The sequence below is a fragment of the Apium graveolens genome, chromosome 9 (assembly GCF_009905375.1).
Source record: "Apium graveolens cultivar Ventura chromosome 9, ASM990537v1, whole genome shotgun sequence".
Classification (NCBI taxonomy): domain Eukaryota; kingdom Viridiplantae; phylum Streptophyta; class Magnoliopsida; order Apiales; family Apiaceae; genus Apium; species Apium graveolens.
This window is the reverse complement of record NC_133655.1, coordinates 13496550-13511862: the sequence shown is the minus strand read 5'-3', so window position 1 is coordinate 13511862 and position 15313 is coordinate 13496550. Positions and strand designations below refer to the sequence as shown.

General features: G+C 39.1%; 1 protein-coding gene across 1 annotated transcript; it reads right to left on the bottom strand.

Annotated features, from left to right (window-relative positions):
* Nucleotides 1–1127: 1127 nt before the first annotated feature.
* LOC141685036 (uncharacterized) lies at nucleotides 1128–4527 on the bottom strand. The gene is made up of 2 exons (XM_074490160.1): nucleotides 3864–4527; nucleotides 1128–1567 (listed from the first exon to the last, which is right to left on the bottom strand). Exons 1-2 carry the CDS (start codon nucleotides 4525–4527, stop codon nucleotides 1128–1130), a joined length of 1104 nt encoding a protein of 367 aa, XP_074346261.1.
* Nucleotides 4528–15313: the final 10786 nt, after the last annotated feature.

Sequence of the window (15313 nt, the reverse complement as noted above, 5' to 3'; positions counted from 1 at the left end):
TACAGGACTTCGTCGTATATCACGTATCTTGCAGCCTGATAGCGGAGTCGGCGAGCCATAAACTTGTCCTCGGGGAGTATTCCCTTGCGAATGTAAGCTAGAATGGGCGTCATCCTTGTTTCCTTGGGAGCCTCATCCACTCGCATAGTTTCTACCTCTGGGATATTAGGAATATCCTGGATTTCAAGGGGGATGGATCCTAACAGCACAGCCTCTTATTGCGACCCCATTTTTGCCAGAGCATCCGCATTACTGTTCTTCTCCCGCGGAACACATTCCAATCTAACTTCTTTGAACATTCCAATCAGGCGCTGTGTACATCTCAAGTATAATTCTGTTCGTGGGCCTCGCGCTTGAAATCTCCCGTTCACCTGATTCACTACCAACTCTGAGTCACTTCTTGCAATTAAGTTCCGCACCCCCATTTCCAAAGCGATTTTCAGGCCATTAATCAGTGCCTCATACTCCGCATCATTATTGGTTGCATAAAACTTGAAATGAATGACGCTCATCAGATGGTGGCCTTCCGGAGATACAAGTACTATACCCGCACCCGCTCCTCCATGGTTAACCGCCCCATCCACATGCAAGATCCACCAAGGATGCGGAAACTCTTCCAAAGACTCCTCAGAATGAGGCGGATGCAACATTATCAAAGCTTTATCATCAATTTCGGAATCAAATTCCAACAAGAAATCGGCTAAGGCTTGTCCTTTTATCGCTGTTCGAGGTACATATTCCAAATCAAACTGTCCCAACTCCACAGCCCATTTCAGCATTCTGCCTGATGACTCTGGTTTATGTAGAACCTGTCGCAGCGGGTACGCTGTACGAACTTCAATTCTATGGGCTTGAAAATACGGTCGCAATTTTTTTGATGCAAGAATTAGGGCGTAAACCAGTTTCTCCATGCTTGTGTAGCGAGTTTCAGCGTCGTGTAACCGCTTGCTCACGTAGTACACCGGTGATTGCTGCCTATCTTCTTCTCTTACCAGAACTGCACTGATCGAATATTCAGAAACTGCGAGGTACAGTATTAAAGACTCCCCACCCAACGGCTTTGACAACATGGGAGGGTTTCCCAGTTGCTCCTTGATTCTTTTGAACACATCTTCACATTCTGGCGTTCATACAAAGTCTTTCCCAGCTAATTTGATCGCCTTGAAAAATTCCTTGCATCTATCGGACGACTTGGAAACAAATCGATTTAACACGGAGATTCTCCCAGTCAAACTCTGCACTTGTTTCACATTGGTGGGTGACTTCATATCCATCAATGCCTTGATCTTTACGGGGTTGGCCTCAATTTTCCTGTGGTTGACAATGAACCCAAGAAACTTGCCCGACTCCACGCCGAACACACATTTTTGCGGGTTTAATTTCATACGAAACCTCCTCAGAATGTCAAACATTTCCATCAAGTGTTTGATGTGGTCACCCGCTACCTTGGACTTTACCAGCATATCATCCACATACACTTCCATAATTCTTCCGATTTGATCCTTGAACATCATGTTTACCAACCGCTGGTAGGTCGCGCCAACATTAATCAATCCAAACGGCATTCCTATGTAACAGTATAACCCCCTGTCAGTAATGAAGGATGTATGTTCTTGATCGGGGCCATACATCGGAATTTGATTGTAACCGGAGTATGCATCCATAAAACTCAACAACGCATGCCCTGCCGTTGCGTCAACTAACTGATCGATTCTTGGTAACGGGAAGCTGTCCTTTGGACATGCCTTATTGAGATCTGTGAAATCCATGTTAGTGTAGGTGCCCTAGAGGCAATACATTATTCTTTTATAATCTTTATGTCAGTTGATCATTCAATAAATGTATTTATTATGACCTTAATTACTGCGATATTTTGTTAGCATAATAAATGTCCTTAGAATCATGATACAAATTGTATAGTTTAAGTACATGACTTGAACTTGAGATTATATAATATATCATATTCTTAAAGGTCCCTAGTCGAGTATTATTATATAGGATAATAATAATACATAGATAGACTAGTATGTTGTTTGACAAGATAACCACATCTCATTGGTTATAAGTATGGGGATACTAAAGTCAATACATAGGTACATGTGAGAGTACATGGTACTGGACAGACCCACAGTGAGATTCTTCATGTTTAATAAAGTCATAAGAAAGACTCACAGTGATAATGGTGTAACGATCCTTTGACTTGAAATCATTATATTTCTATACGAGGATTAATATACTTTGACTACATTAAAAGTTACTTTTGATCGGGTGATGATAAAAGTGGACATCGGGTATATCATGAGTCGTATGAGAAATATGAATGATAGATAAAGGATTTAACCCTCCTATAATTAGGAGAGATATTATTGGCCTCTTGATTGAGTGAGATTATAAAAGCATGGCCATGCTCAAATAATGATTTGTCTCGATAATCTACTCATGGATCAAGTAAACCCGAATTAAATGTTGAAGAGGATGACTAAATACATGCCTCGAGTTTAATCTATAATATGTATGGTTAAAGGGATTATATTACACGAAAAATATTAATCACGAAATATTTTATCTAATCACGATTTAATTATTGTTTAATTGGGTAACAATGATGTATTACTAGATACCGCTCATTGTTTATAATTTTATTAGAGAATAAAATTATTGTCAATTAAATAATAGCCTATAGGGTCGCACAAATAGAGCACTTAATGGAATAGTTAATTTAAATTATAGATTTAAATTAATTGATGATTATTTAAATTTTATTATAATTAAGTAAGACTTAATTGAGATAATATAAATTCGAATTAAAAGGAATGTTTTTGCCCATAATAATTAAGTATGACTTAGTTATTAATTAAATAATAGAAATTCGTTTTTATTATTTAATCCAATACCTACTAGGGTTGAGCTTTGCTATTATGGGCCTTTTTAATCAGCCATTATAAATAGATAATGATAGGTTAAAGAGGCTTGTACGTTTTTAAGAAAAAAAACCCTAGCAGCAAAGAGAGGCAGAGACAATTCAGATCGTCAAGAAGGAGGCTAGTACATCCATTCCGTAGTCAAGTTCGTGAGACGTTCTTGAAGGTGCTCGTGTGGATACCATAGAGGTGTTTCTCCGAGAGGTAGACACAAAGCGTGATAGCTAGGATCTCCGTTGAGTTCGTGAAAGTTAAGCTCTTGAAAGGTATGATTCGTTATCTCCATAATCTGCCCATAATCATACATGGATCCTGTTTTGGGTTTCAAAATTTTTGTTTTATTTACGTTTATCCGCTGCGTTTTATGCATTCGGAACCCAACAATCCACACATGTTCTCCACTTCCCGTTCGGTTTCTTCACCAGTACCGGATTTGCCAGCCATTCGGGGTAGAAAGACTCTTTGATCAGCCTCACCTCCAAAAACCGATCCACTTCTTCTTTTAACGCTATTGCCCTTTCTCCACTTACCGGGCGGCGTTTCTGACGTATGTGCAATTCGGGAGGATATTCAAACGGTGACACATTACCTCCGGGTCGATTCCTATCATATCTGAATGACTCCATGCGAAGACATCAAGATTTGCAATTAGAAAGTGGGCAAGACTTCCTCTCATCTCATCATCCAACTGGGATCCCACTTTCAAAACCCTGCTCGGATCATTCTTATCAACCGGAATAGATATTGTGTCTTCGGCCGGTCCCGTCTTTTCGGCGGGCATAAGGATCCTGGGATCCAAATCGAAATCAAAGTCTCGGGGGTCTTCGACTTCCACTTTCGCATCTGAGGGCGCGTCCTCGTTTGGAGAAGCATCAACCTCAATTTCATTCAAGGGCGCGTCCTTCTTTTGAGGAGCATCCACCTTGAGGTTATTCCCGAGACCTTGCAAAATTTCACTTCTTCCCTCCAACTTTTCCCCGTTAATTTCTTTCTGTATGATCGCCTCGGTATGGTTCACCACCACTTCCTCCACGCTACGGATCCTTGAAATACGTCCCCGCGTCAAAAAAGAGTTCCCAGAGACATTGATTTCTTCCTTTTCAGGGCTTTCAATGAAATAGTGGGCATGGACCTCTCCACTTGGTTTTGTATGAATATCTTCTACATCTTCAAATGAGAGACCTTTCCCTTCATACCTTCTTCTACGAAATTCCTTGACAGCCTTATGATAGCAGTCGCGTGACTCATACTGTGACCCTCTCAGACTGCCAACCCCGTTTGGTGTTGGGAATTTTATCATCAAGTGGTGTATCGAGGTTATCACCTTGAACGCTCGCAACCAAGGTCTGCCGACCAGCACATTGTGCGCGGAATCCTGATCTTGCACCTTGAAATCTATCATTTGGGTAACCGACAAGGATCCTTCCCCAAGCGTGACGGGAAGCCTGACAGAACCCATAACCCTCACTGCTTCCCCAGTAAAGCCATAGACGTGCGCATCTTCGAAATACATGTCACTATCTGGGAAACCTAGCTTTTTGTAGGTGCTGTAGTATAAGATGTTTGTAGAACTCCCATTATCCAAGAAGACTCGGTGTACGTTCATTGCTCCAATGAGCATGGTAATCACCAGCGCATCGTTGTGAGAGTGATGCACCCACCTAGATTCTTTTTCCTTGAACGTAATATCAGCGGACTCTCCCTTAAAGACCTTCGGGGGTCTATCTTCTAAGCTGTGGATGTTGGTGAGCGGTGGATGTCACGCTTCTCTCGCGTTTTTTTCCAGTGCTCGATTACTATCACCAACAAAAGGGTGTCCTCCAAAAATTGCCCTGATACTGCCAGCCCTCTGAAACTTGACCTCTGCTGTTTTTTCAACATCCTCCGCCCGCGGGGGCTGTTTTTCATCCTTACCCTTGTCATCAAGTCCCCTGCGTCGCTTCACCTTGTCAATCCATTCTCCTAGGTATCCTGCCTTGATCAATTCCTCAATCTCATCCCGCAAGTGACGACACTCATGGGTGTCGTGGCCAGTAGACTCATGGTAGTCACAATATTTCTTCTTGTCTCTGCTCTGCCATGAAGTTAGACGGTCGGGCTTCTTGAAGATTCCTCTATCCTTATTTACCTCGAAGATATGATCAATGGACGCTGCCAGCGGTGTATAATTGCTGACTCTTCTCTCGTAGTTCGATGGTGGGCTCCACTCTCTCCGTGAGCTCACAGCATTTACCCTGTTAGGGCTTCTGGCATTTCGCCGATAATCTGGGCTCAAGGATCTGTCCCTTCTCTTGGATCGCCCCTTGGAGTTATAGGTATTGTCATTCTTTTTTGTTTCTGCAAGCGACTGCTCGATTGCTTTGAATGACTCCGCCTGCGCAAGCACATCAGCCAGCGACACTGGGTCCTTCCCTTGTAGGTGCTTCCAGAAATCCGTCCCCACACGCAACCCAGCTATAAGCAATATTTTCAATGTTTCATCAGTTGCACCCCTCACCAAAGTAGATTCTACATTAAACCTCTTGAAATACGAAGTCAAACTTTCTCCTTCCTTTTGTTTCACATTAGCCAGCGTGGTAACAGGTGGTGTGTACTTCACCGCGGCTTGGAATTGTGTCAAAAACAAAGTTTTCATCTGTTCCCAGGATGTAACTACACCTGGACAAAGTTTTTGGAACCACTGCTGAGCGCCTTCTCTGAAAGTGGCTGCTAAGAGACGGCATCGAGCCAAATCAGGTACTTGATATAAATCCATTTCAATGTTAAAACGCCCCAAGAACTCCACAGGATCAGAGTTCCCGTGGAAACGCAAGTCATTGGTTGTGTTCCTGTATCCCGCAGGCAATTGCGCCTCCCTTACAACAGCAGCAAAAGGAGAAGGAGCTTGCGCAGTCGCCGTTACTCTTCCTCCCTCAAGATGGTTGAGCAACCTCTTGAGGTCGTTCACATTAAACATCCCTACCCCAGGAATGGTTTGAACATTAGGCTGCTGGGGTTGATCTGCGACTTGCTGAAATTCCCTTGATTACCCCCGGGTGTGGCGGAGGATCTCGCCGCCCCTCGCCCTGAGGCTGCGGCGGTGGCATGTTACCATTTTGGTTCTGACTATTTTCCCGTACGCGAGGTTCATCTTGACCGCGTCATGGGATTTCATCATTGTTCTGCATTCTTACTTGAATTCGCCCGCCGTCCTGGTCATGAGGACGCGCCCCAGACCCATTACCAGTAACGCTGTGGGAAGCTACGGGGATAACGGCGGGGGCTTCTCCAGCGGAGTGTGCTCCACCTCTCCTACCATTGTAAGGGGCTCTTCCGTATTGATATCCCATTCTTCCCCGTCCATTCCTCTGATATCCCCGGTAGTAATTCCCGGGCCTTCCTCGCAGAGGGGCACGCTCGTGCTCGCGGTGCCGCACCCCGTCATCTCTTTGGAATGCGGGGGGCACACGCGTCGTATCACGGGGCCTCGCTTCTCCAGCGTTTCCTTCCTTTTGTCATTCTACCAGCAACATCCTCAAATCGTCGTCCTCCAACCTTATGCCAAGTCTCCTTTTCAAGGCTGAAAGATCCCTTCCTCCCTCGTCTTGGTTTTGAGTGTTCTCCGCACGACGACGCTCGTCCATCGTACGCCCAGACCTATGCGGGTGTGGCACTACCTGGTTGCCCAGGCGAGGCCTTTCTCTGCCTTCAGTGTCCTCATCCACAAGCTCCACAATAGGTTCTACATCATCCGAATACTCCAAACGCCGTGGAGTGATTCACGGGTTTTCCCCGCTCCCCTGGGTATCTCCTTCAACTACAGGGGCTTTCCCCAAGGCATGACCATGACGGGGGAAACGACGACCTCTCCTCGTCTTTCGACGCTCCACCGTGTTCAGTCTTGAGTTAAAACTGTTAAAAGTATCCCCCATGCGATATAATTGCTCCAATATATCAGCGTTGCTGATGAGAACTAGAGGTGTCCCCCCTACATCCGAAGCCCTTGGTGGATCCGCCATGTTTCTGGGAACGTAAGGTTCATGGCGAGTATAACGCCCCCCGCCTTCTCCTTCTGGCCTACTGTCACTTCCATCATAAGAACTTCCATCACGATTGTAAGACATCTTTTCCTCCCAAGACTGCGACCTTAATTAGCACCCCTCCTTCTAGCGCCAATTTGTTGACGGAGGAATCTGGTAACAACAAAGATTGAGGTTTCTCGCCGGAACTAAGATCTGTGACGGTGGTTCTTTGCCGGAAACTTAAGCGGTGTGTGGTTGATTGTGGTTGTTTTAGGCTGAGATTGATCAGAGTAAGTGGTGGCTCTCTTATCAGCTCTCAACTTCTTACCCTCTCAATGTGCCTACGTACCCTTTATATAGGGATCAAGCCTGACGTAGTTCTCGTAGAACAGGAAGTCTAATGAGTTTAGACTTCCTACTCCTAAGCCCAGTAGAAGCCCATCCAATATCCGTCTTCCGCTAGCTTTAGGAATGTCCAACTATGAGGCCCAACCGTGAAGGCCCAAGGCTCGTCCGTAATCGTAGGACTTCACGGATAGTGCATCTCCCTACGCAAGGATAACACTCCGCTACAGCTATCTCCCTTGATTCACGAACGCAGGTATAGCCACGGTTCACCCCAAGTGCCAGACGCGTCCCTGTCCCCCGAATGAGGATAACCCACCAGATAGCAGGACAGGTGATCCCAAGCTCTTGGGTGCAAAGTGCAGGATGACTCCAAAGTTCTCCAACGAGGACACCCGTTGAATACAAGAACAGAGCTCCCAAAGCACACACCAAAGTAAACCCCACATCCCCAATGAGGACACCCGTTGAATACAGGAGAAAGCCTTTAGTCATCAGGCATACCCCTGGAGGCCTTCAAGCATTTCACGGACATCCCCCTCCTTGACCGTCTCAAGGAGGGAATTCTTCAAAGAGTACCTGCAACAAATACATTAGTAAAAATAACCTCCATTGCTCCTCTCCATGCAAGCTTTGTCCTGAATTCAACATCAAAAATATATAGATCAAACACAGGACGCGTCCTCACCCTTTGGGCGCATCCTGACCTCCATAAACCCAAACCTGTTTCCTCATCAACCGTTCCTTATAGCATTCAAGATCACAAGACACGTCCTAGAATTTAGGGCGCGTCCTCCACTTTATTAAACTTGCACCATCTCCTCTAAACCATCATGCACAGCGTTTCACCTCCTACGACACGTCCTTGCTAAATTAAGCGCGTCCTAGAGCGTCCATCACCATAAGATTTCATCTGGCAAGCACTTTCATAAACATTGACGCGTCCATGAAGCCTGGGCGCGTCCTTCCCTGACCACGCACTCTTCTCACCCCTTAACATATCCCTTCTCAAGTAGACGCGTCCTGAAAGCTTAGACGCGTCTTCAATTTTACAACACAGTACCGAGTTGGACCATAACTAGCCCGCATTTGACCTGAGTTAATCCAATGCCAAATTTTGGGTATAACACTGGTCATCTGTCTCGAAGATAATTTTATACTTCTCGTATAGAAAAGCTCGCCTGAGACCAACCAACATAGCATACAAATGGTTGGACCTCTCATCCAGCCCTCTTATTGTCCCGGAGACCATGGCTTTGATCCTTCCTTTGCGATCCCGAATCACCAACCTGAATTGTTCCCGTTAGGCAATGGAACTGAGGTGAAAGTGGCGTGTACATTTACCTTGACGTAGCCACGGGGAGGGAAAGTCCAGTGAGTATTGATATCTTCCATTTCTTAGGCTATCTAACTTAGACATAAAAAGGAACACGTTTGTTAGTTTTGAAAAGATAAACACTAATATCAGAAGAAGAAAAATACATACATAGTTACGTCACCCTGACCCAATGAACCATTGAGCTACTTGTTATCCTCAGTTTCCCTCTATTTCACCATTTTAAAACAATTTCAGAGGGTGTATTCAACTGAGATATTAAAAAAAAATTTTAGATTTTGAAAATTCTAAGATATTCAATTTGGATTCTATGATTTTTAATAGAGATTGAAAAAGATTTTTTAAAATCTGGGATATTCAATTTAGATTTTTAAAAATTCATTAAAATCTGGTAGTATTTTATTTGGATTTTAAAAAATTATTAAAATCTGGTGGTATTCAAAATTCTATGAATTTTTTGTATTTTATAAAATTGTAAATTTTGATGGATTTGTTAATATATTTCATGTTTTCAGAAATCTTAACAAAATCGAAGAGATTTTGATGAATTTGTATAAATCACTATTCAAATCAGTAAAATTTTACGAGATTTATTCAGCAACAATTATTCAAAATCAATGAATTGTTATAAATCCCTCCTCAACTCTCTTACATGAAAAATAAACAATTTAAAAATAATCCTTTAGATTCTTACAACTTACCGTGGCTTTAGATTCTCACATGAAAATCTAATTATGTCACCAATTTAGAGCACTTAATTCTCTCCGGAAATAATCCTTAAAAATTATAATATTTTGTGCAGAAATTCTTGCACATGGATACACAAAGTGATGATTAAATTTCACCATAAGATAGACCAATAAAATTATAGCAAATGAATAAAAATAACTAAGGCGGTGTTGAAAAAAATACCTATTGACATATAGAAACATATTGAAAAAGACTCTTACAACTTACCGTGGCTTTGGCTTTCTTGTTCATAGTCCCGGCAAGTGTTTATGAATTCGTCAATCAAATTAAACCGATCCAACCCAATCCTCTTTTAAGCCGATTAAATCATTATAAAAAAATCTGATTCATGGTTGGGAAAAAAAATTAAACTACATTAAATGGGTTGGGTATGGTTTCAAGATTCTTTCGCCCAACCCAACACGAATTAATATAAGCATCGCTCGATAATTTAAATATAATCTATATATTATATGCAATTGTACATTATGCAATATAAATATTTTCATTAATAGTTAAATTTCGTGTATGTGTATATGATTTACGACATAATATACATTACTAAAATTTCAATTTAATCAGATTTAAAGAATAGTACTATAATCGTAAGTTCTACTATTCGAAATTAGCAATTATATATAGTATTGAAACTTTTTTTTATATAATCATTCAATCCGTTCAAAACAACCCAAACCGACCCAAACTGATGTACGACGGATATAGTTGGGTTACGATTTTATATTTTATGGGTTGTGTCGAAAAATTTCAAACCGATTTAGTTGCGTTGGGTCGTAAAAATACCTTCAACCCGGTCAACCCGACTCATGAACACCCCTAGTCCCAGGCTTCCAGCTGAGAGAAAGACGTGTGTTCTCCTGAACTTGGTGAAAATCCCAACCATTATGCACTTATTAATTTATTATATACTGTTTGATAACTCCTGATGGCGGGGCCGCTCCTTCGACGCCGTGCCTGGATCCTTCTAGGCTGTGGAGGTGTAGCTGTGGTGGAGTTCCTACAAAACAACACCGGAAGGGGGCTTTGGGTCCCGCGGCGCCTCTGGCGTGAGAGTAAGAACTCGCTTTTGGGGAAGATGAAGATAGATATGAAGGAAATGTTGTTGTGTGTGTATATGAGTGTGAGAGAGTGATTAATCTCAAAACCTCACCTTCTTGGGCTATTTATAGCCCAAAGGTAGGGTTTTGGGGTTGGTACCTTTAGATCATAGCCATTGGTTCTGAGAGCGGAGGACACCTGGCTGGAGTGAATGCTTTACACGTGTCAGTGCGGGACTGACTGAGGAACGTTCTGAGGATCCTCTGACACGTGTCTTGATTATTCCCATGATTGATGCGTGACAGTTGTCCCAATCATGTGCTTGGGCCAGTGTCTCACGTGCTGGGATTTATCAAGGTTAGGCTTGCGGGACTGGGTTAGTCAGGACTGGTAGTGTGCATGACTAGTCCTTTCAGGAGTTGTGTTGAGTTAGGAGTCTAGGACTAGTCATTCCAGGACCTATATAGAGTTAGGAGTCTAGGAGTAATCCTTCCAGGAGCTATATAGAGTTAGGAGTCCGGGGCAAGGCCCTGCAGGAGCTGTATGTACTATCATTGTACAACTAGCATAATAACTTGTGCGAGGCACGGGTCATTTTCTAGATTTTTTTATGCGTCAAGAAATTATAATGTTTTAGTTGTTTTCTTATTTGTAAATGTTGTACAATGTCCAACGTATATTAAATACAAGTTGATTCTTTATCAACATGTATTATTTTCATACAATACATTACCAAATTACACAACGTTTCTAATATAGCTCATTAAGCAAAATATATAAATTCTTGTTTGTGTTGTATAATTTGTATTTGATGAATGAATATAAACAGGATAGTTGATGTACGTTTAAAATGAAACGATTAAACTTACTATGTCGAATGTCGTCACTATTTTACAAAAAAGCTAAAAATTAACATATATGTTCAATATAAAGTTAACCAAAAATTTTGAATTTTATTTAAATAAATTATATGTACTGCTGAGTTCATGACTAACTTACAATTAAATTACGCAATTTAAAAAGATAAAAAATACATAACTGAAGTGAGAATGACTTGCAATCATAATATACAATAATGTAAAATTTACAATACTGTCAATATAAAAGTTGATTTTAATGAAAAATATTACTTTTTAAAATTCAACGTATGTATGTATGAAAAAATGTTATTTTTTTATTTACATTACTGTTAAAAAGGTAAGATTAAGTTATATGTGTATGTGTCAGCATGTAAATTATCATATGTTACATTTCTGAGTAAATTATGATAGTTTCAATTATTTATATGCTAAATATATGATTTATGTACATTTATATTCATTATTAACATTTACTGAGAAAATTGATTACTTAAATAACATGCATTTATAATTATTCAAAAATTAAAATTATTTAATAAATAAATTGCAATAACTTATATATGGTATTCAAATTATCACTAACAAACAATCCATAACTATTTTTTACGCAATCGAGTACCAATCATGGTTGTAACATAAAATTAAATTATAAATTAAAGATTTATTATTGATATTCATTATTTTTTTCAAGAACTCGAAGGAAAAATTATAATTATATCGTTATTTAAACTGTTTTTAGGTTTCTTTAATTCGACTCTAATATTTCTTCATATAATAATTTGATAACATTGTATACTATTCTCCTAAAATTAAATATTTTTCAATTCGATAAAGTTTTATAAGTATCAGTTGAACTGGTTAATTCCTTCAAATTATTGAACAATATATATATATATATATATATATATATATATATATATATTTCCCTTTAAATTGTATAAAATGCATTAAATCAAGGATTTTTGCATAAATACCCAATTTGCAGAAAATATTTACAAAATACGGATCAACCTCATATGCAACCACATGTGCAACCGTTCAATCTCACATGCAACCACATATGCAACCACATATGCAACCTTTGTCCGTATTTTACAAATATTTTCATAAAAAATAGTATTTTGGTAAATTCCCTTGAATCAAATGCTACAATATAGTAAATATATAACTTTTATTTGTATAATTTAAAATGTTAAAATAATTCAAAATATTTGTACAATATTTTCTTGATTAGTGAATATTGCTTATCTAAATGATTTTTTTTAAAAGGCTAGTTTTTTCAAGTGAAAAATGAAAAATAAATATATTTAATATATCATCGTAGCTTTAACAAATCTCGTGAGATCTTATATCAAATTTTGATATTTTTAAAACCAGGACAACTCCCAAGAACAATTGCGCTACCAGTGAATTTAGTAATTTTAATATCAATTGACCCGATCCTATCAAGACCTCAAATACATTAATTTATATTAAGATAAGCTATTTAAATATTTCACATTATTGATAAGATATTATCTGCGAGCTTGTAATTTAAATTTACTAAATGTAGAATGTGACGATATTTTTCGTCCGGGTCATGTAATGAAATTTTAAGTATTTTTTTAACAATAAGCCAAGTTTTGATTTCAAATTCGAAATAAACTAAAATGCATTGACTCATTATAATTCGAACTTATCTAAATATGTAATAATAATATAGATTATTTACATATAAGCAATTCTATTTTCAATATATTTTTAAAAAAATTATATGTGCATTTCAATTACTTTTTATAATAAAAAATATGTTAAAAATATATAAGATATATTTTTAAACTAAAAAATGATTAATTAATTAGATAATAATTCATTTATGTACTATGCCTAACTTTATATCTTGAATTAAGTTCTTTAAAATTAACTGTTCAAATATTCAATTAACGATCCATTTTTATGGAATTCACGTAACTACCTTTGTTAGATATATTTGATAATGTCATGGCTAATATGTTTTATGTTTAGCTTTCAGATCTTACTTGAACAGGATAAATCAGTACTTAACTGTTGATCAGTACTTATACTGGAAGTCAGGATTTAAGGATATCAGTACTTATGTTATCAGGAGATAATCATCAGAATATAGATATCAGAACTTAAGTGCTGAAGGACGATCAGATAAGGACAGTAGCTGATTAAAGGAAAGAAGATCAAGATAAACATAAGAAGAGATATGCATGAAGAAGGAATTCTGTAAAGAATGGAATACTTGGAAGAAAAGATATCTGATTGATATATTTTAGGAAGCAAAATTATATTCCATATCAATTAGCGATTATCTTGTAACTGTGTAGTATATAAACACAGATATAGGGTTTACACTATAAGTGTTATCATTATTAGAGAAGATTATTCATTGTAACCCTAGCAGCTCTCGTGATATTTATTCATCACTGAGAGGTAACAGTTCCATACTGTAACAGAGTTTATTGTTTCAATAAAGTTTGTTTTCTGTTACTTAAGTTCTTAAAGTTCGATTTGAGTGTACTATACACTGTATTCACCCCCTCTACAGTGTGTGTGTGACCTAACAATTGGTATCAGAGCCTATCTGTTAACATACATACCGTTAAAGATCCAAACACAATTATGTCGGATACAGAAACTCCAACTAAGCCTACCAAAACTGAGGAACCACCAAAGACACAAATTCAGAGTCGGTATGAGACCATCAGAGTTCCCATACTGAGACCATCTGAATATCCCATATGGAAGGTAAGGATGACCATGTTCCTGGAAGCAACAGATCCAGAATACCTTGATAGAATCAAGGAAGGCCCTCACAAACCAACCAAGCTCGCTGTTGCAGTTGCAGGTGAAGCAGCAAAGACCGTACCAAAGGAGAAGAGTGATTATACTGCTGAAGACATAGCATCAATTGCTAAGGATGCTAAGGTACGACACTTACTGCATAGTGCCATTGATAATGTAATGTCAAACAGGGTAATCAACTGCAAGACTGCTAAGGAGATATGGGATGCTCTGGAAACAAAGTGTTAGGGAACTGACACAATTAAGAAGAACAGGAAGACAATACTCACTCAAGAGTATGAACACTTTGACTCAAAGACTAATGAGTAATTGAATGATTTATATGATAGATTTGTCAAACTCTTGAATGATCTGTCACTGGTTGATAAAGAGTATTATCTTGAAGATTCAAACCTTAAGTTCCTGTTAGCTCTTCCTGAATGCTGGGATTTGAAGGCAACGACAATAAGAGACAACTACAATCTTGATGAAACAACTCTTGACGAAATCTATGGAATGCTCAAGACTCATGAGCTGGAGATGGAACAAAGAAGCAAGAGGAAAGGAGGAAAGTCAAGGACAGTTGCTCTTAAGGCTGAAGAAGAATTCCCCAAAGCAGCTTCCTCAAAGAAAGACAAGGGTAAAGCTCTTTTCATAAAGTCTGATACTGAGTCATCAAGTTCTGAGAGTGATGATGACTCAGATTCTGAAAGCTTGCCTGAGACTGATGCTGATGAGGAGATGATGAAGCTGTGTGCTCTTATGGTGAAAGGAATCACAAAGATTGTATACAAGAAGTTCAGGAAGGGAAAGAAGTTTTCCAGGAAAGGCATAAGTTCTGATAAGAAGAATTTCAGAAGATCTGAAGGCAGAGGAGGAAAGTCTGACAGAGGATATTACACCAATGTTAAATGCTATAACTGTGGTGAGAAAGGCCACATATCTCCTGATTGCAAGAAGGTAAAGGGTGACAAAGGCAAGGCTCTTGTCACAAAGCAGAAAAGCTGGACAGACACTTCAGACTCTGAAAGTGAGGAAAACTATGCATTGATGGCAAATGCTGATAAAGAAAGTGCTGAAAGCAGTTCTGAAGCTGCTGAAACAAAGGTACCTCAGACTACTTATGCTTTTCATACTGATGATATTAATGATTTGAGAAGATATCTTAAAACCATGTTTGTTAGTTATAGAGATCAAACTTTAACATGTGAAAGATTAACTTCTGAAAATCTTGCATTTAAGAAAAGAAATGATTTCTTAGAAAAAGAGTTAGTC

Excerpts from the sequence above, each read along its gene's own strand:
- LOC141685036 (XM_074490160.1), bottom strand. The coding sequence starts at position 4,527 with ATGAACGTACACCGAGTCTTCTTGGATAATGGGAGTTCTACAAACATC. Across the intron at positions 1,568-3,863 it reads AAGAAGTGAAATTTTGCAAG|GAATGCCGTTTGGATTGATT; the intron begins GTCTCGGGAATA and ends ACTGTTACATAG.